The sequence below is a fragment of the Agelaius phoeniceus genome, chromosome 8 (genome assembly GCF_051311805.1).
Source record: "Agelaius phoeniceus isolate bAgePho1 chromosome 8, bAgePho1.hap1, whole genome shotgun sequence".
Classification (NCBI taxonomy): Eukaryota; Metazoa; Chordata; class Aves; order Passeriformes; family Icteridae; genus Agelaius; species Agelaius phoeniceus.
This window is the reverse complement of record NC_135272.1, coordinates 329,524-333,449: the sequence shown is the minus strand read 5'-3', so window position 1 is coordinate 333,449 and position 3,926 is coordinate 329,524. Positions and strand designations below refer to the sequence as shown.

The 3,926-nt window shown below is 55.4% G+C and overlaps 1 protein-coding gene across 1 annotated transcript; it reads left to right on the top strand.

Annotated features, from left to right (window-relative positions):
* The first annotated feature begins 1,106 nt into the window (after positions 1-1,106).
* Positions 1,107-1,694, top strand: LOC143694677 (olfactory receptor 14J1-like). The gene has a single exon (XM_077182675.1). The coding sequence runs from the start codon at positions 1,107-1,109 to the stop codon at positions 1,692-1,694; it is 588 nt and encodes a 195-aa protein (XP_077038790.1).
* The last annotated feature ends 2,232 nt before the right edge of the window (positions 1,695-3,926 follow it).

Here is a 3,926-nt window from a genome sequence, read left to right as displayed (position 1 = left end):
CAGGGTCCTGCAGCCCAGGGCGCTGTGCTGGGGCAGGGACTCTGCTGCCTGCCAGGGACAGCTCTCAGCCAGCCCTGGCAGCTGCTCCCAGCGCTGGGGGACAAGATCTGGGTGGCAGGAGACAGCTGGTGAGGCTTGGGAGTGTTCTCCTTGTGTTGGGAGGATGCTGCATTGTTCAGGGCTGCTCCCAGCATGGCATTGAACTGCAGAACATATACTAGGAGATTATACAGGGAGCACAGCAAGGCAGGGGCTTCATAAAAGGGAAAATCCTGTTGTTTTAATCTACTGCTCTGAGTTGCCTGGATGGGAAATTGCCCATATATATTAATCTTTCAGTTCAGAGTGAGAAGAATAAAAAAATTTCTCTCAGATCTGAATAAACCAGGCAGTGACAGAAATCAGCACAGGGCCCCTCACACACAGCATCAGTGTTACTTTTCCAGCCTCCTCAGGGTTGCTCTGACGTTGCCATCAGAGCCTGCAGAGCCAGAGCTGCCCCTGGGCAGTGCCTGAGCTGGGAGGGCTCTGCAGGGCAGAGCTGAGCCCCCAGGGCTGGGCTGGGCTCTGGCAGCACTGGCAGGGCCCAGCCCTGGGCACAGGGAAGCAGCTGCTGGCAGGGACAGCTCCAGGCAGCAGAGCCCTGGGCAGGCAATGGGGGGAAAGTGCCCCCAGGCTCTGCTGGGATATTTCAAGTCCTCTCCAAACCCAACTATTCCATGATTACTTTTCTTACAGATCCCCATGCCAAGGCACTGCAAATGTCCAACAGCAGCTCCATCAGGCACTTCCTCCTGCTGGCATTGGCAGATACGCAGCAGCTGCAGCTCCTGCACTTCTGCCTCTTGCTGGGCATCTCCCTGGCTGCCCTCCTGGGCAACGGCCTCATCATCAGCGCCGTAGTCTGCAGCCACCACCTGCACACGCCCATGTTCTTCTTCCTGCTCAACCTGGCCCTTACTGACCTGGGCTCCATCTGCACCACTGTCCCCAAAGCCATGCACAATTCCCTCTGGGACACCAGCAACATCTCCTACTCAGGATGTGCTGCTCAGCTCTTTTTTTTTATGTTTTTCCTTGGAGCAGAATATTTCCTCCTGACCGTCATGTGCTACGACCGCTACGTGTCCATCTGCAAACCCCTGCACTACGGGACCCTCCTGGGCAGCAGAGCTTGTGCCCACATGGCAGCAGCTGCCTGGGCCAGTGCCTTTCTCTATTCACTGCTGCACACAGCCAATACATTTTCCGTGCCCCTGTGCCATGGCAATGCCCTGGGCCAGTTCTTCTGTGAAATCCCTCAGATCCTCAAGCTCTCCTGCTCCAAATCCCACCTCAGGGAACTTGGGCTTCTTGCTGTTAGTGCCTGTTTCGGTTTTGGCTGTTTTGTGTTCATAGTTTTCTCCTATGTGCAGATCTTCAGGGCTGTGCTGAGGATCCCCTCTGAGCAGGGACGGCACAAAGCCTTTTCCACCTGCCTCCCTCACCTGGCCGTGGTCTCCCTGTTCATCAGCACTGCAGTGTTTGCTCACCTGAAGCCCCCCTCCATGTCCTCCCCATCCCTGGACCTGGCCCTGTCAGTTCTGTACTCGGTGGTGCCTCCAGCCCTGAACCCCCTCATCTACAGTCTGAGGAACCAGGAGCTCAAGGCTGCAGTGTGGAGACTGATGACTGGATGGTTTCACAATCATTAAACTGCTGGCCAATTTCTGCATATCACTTGTAATAAAATTCATCTTTCATACTTCTTGTTGGTTTCATTTTGGAAGTTCTTTTTCTTTTTTTTTTAGTTTTTTCCTATTATCTACAAATAAATGTCATTGTTTGTGCCATTTCTCATTTTGTTTCTCTCCACCTTCCCTGTGGACACAGACTGTGTCAATGAGGGGCTGTGCTCTTGGTGGCTTTAAATGAACTATAGGATCTCCTAGCAGAGTCTTCTGCAGAGATGCCCTTGTGTTGCCTTCTCTGGAGCCGCAGCAGCAATGTCTGTGTGCAGAGCTGGGGGAGGCCAATGGTGGCACAGCAGCTATGATCCTCCTGGACACCCATTCCTGATCCAGGCCAGGAGCCATTGGCCTTCTTGGCCACCTGGGCACACTGCTGGCTCATGTCCAGCCTGCTGTCCATCAGTCCCTGCAGGTCCCTTTCTGCCTGGCTGCTCTCCAGCCACTCTGTCCCCAGCCTGTAGCACTGGGGCCAAATATCAGGGTCTGGCACTTGGATTTGTTAAACCTCACCTTGTTGGATTCATCCTCTGGATCCAGCCTGTCAAGGTCCCTGTACAGACCACTCTTATGTTCTCTCAGATCAAACCTCACATCCAGCTTGGTGACATCTGCAAAGATGTCCTTGGTTCCATGGGGCCCCTCAGTGTCACAATGGCCTCCTGGTTACACCAGGCCCTGCACTGTCACCCTGGTCTCCTTGGTTCCATGAGACCATGCAGAGCAGCAATGGTCTCCCTGGTTCCATAGGGTCCCAAAATATGGCAATGGACTCCTTGGTTTGATGAGGCTTCACAGTGTCACAATGTTCTCGCTGGTGCTGCAGTTTCACAGTCGCCCCTTGGTTCCATGGGTCCCCAGGGAGTCACAATGGTCCCATGGCCACAGGAGGTCCCACACTGTCACCATGGTCTCTGTGGTTCCAAAAGTCCCCTCAGTGTCACAATGGACTCCTTGTTTCCATGAGGCCACACAGTGTCACAACATTCTTCCAGATTCCTTGAGGCCCCATCGTGTGACAGTGGCCCCTTGGTTACACAGGATCCTGCAGTGTCACAATGTCCCCTTGGTGCCATGAGGCCCCGCAGTGTCAGAACGGCCCCTTGGTTCCACTGGGCCCTGCAGTCTCCCAATGGTCTCCTTGGTTTTGCAGTGTCAAAATGGTGAAACCCCTTGGTTACACAAGGCCCAGCAGTGTCACAATGGCCTCTGTGGTTCCATGAGGGCCCAGAGTGTCACGGGGCACTCCCTGGGTCCATTTGGCTCCAGAGGACAGCAATGGACCCCTGGTTCTGTGGGGCTGCACCGTGCCACCATGGTCCTCTTAGTTCCACAAGGCCCTGCAGTGTCACAATGGTCCCAGAGTGTCCCAATCATCAGAGAATGACAGAATCAAATAGGCTGGAAAAGACCTTTGGGATCATCAAGTCCAACCAATGCCCTAATACTGCCTTGTCACCCAGACCATGCCACTGAGTGCCACTGGAGAGGGACAGTGACTCTGCCACCTCCCCCCTGGCCAGCCCATTCCAGTTCCCACTCACCCTTTCTGTGAAGAACTCCTTCCTATTGTCCAGCCTGAGCCTCCCCTGGTGCAGCTTAGGCTGTGTCTTCTTGTCCTGCCCTCCAGCAGATCCACACTCACACCCAGCTTGGTGCCATCTGCAGTTTGTGAATGCTGGACTCGATCCCCTCACCCAGACCATCAGTGAAGATATTAAACAGGACTGGGCCCAGCACAGATCCCTGGGGACAGCACCAGCGCCTGGCCACCAGCTGGGTGCAGCACCATCCCCACCACTCTCTGGGCCCAGCCTCCAGCCAGCTCTTAAATCCCCCAGCGAGGAGGGAACCTGCCCAAGCCGTGGGCTGCAGCTTTTCCAGGGAATGCTGTCAGAGACAGAGTCAAAGGCTCTGCTGGAGTCCAGGCACACAACATCCACAGCCTTTCCCACATCCACAGGTGGGTCACCTGGGCATAAAAGGAGACCAGGTTGGTCAGGCAGGACCTGCCAGCCCTAAATCCACTGAGCTGGCTGGCTCTGATCCCTGGGCCATCCTGTGGGTGCCCTGTGGTGGCACTCAAGGTGATCTGTTCCATAACCTTGCTGGGCACCCAGGTCAGGCTGACAGGCCTGGAGTTCCCCAGCTCCTCCTTCCAGCCCTTCCTGGGGATGGGCTCACCCTGGCACCTCCAGT

Bases quoted from the DNA above. Each gene is read 5' to 3' on its own strand.
- LOC143694677 (XM_077182675.1), top strand. From the start codon at position 1,107: ATGTGCTACGACCGCTACGTGTCCATCTGCAAACCCCTGCACTACGGG.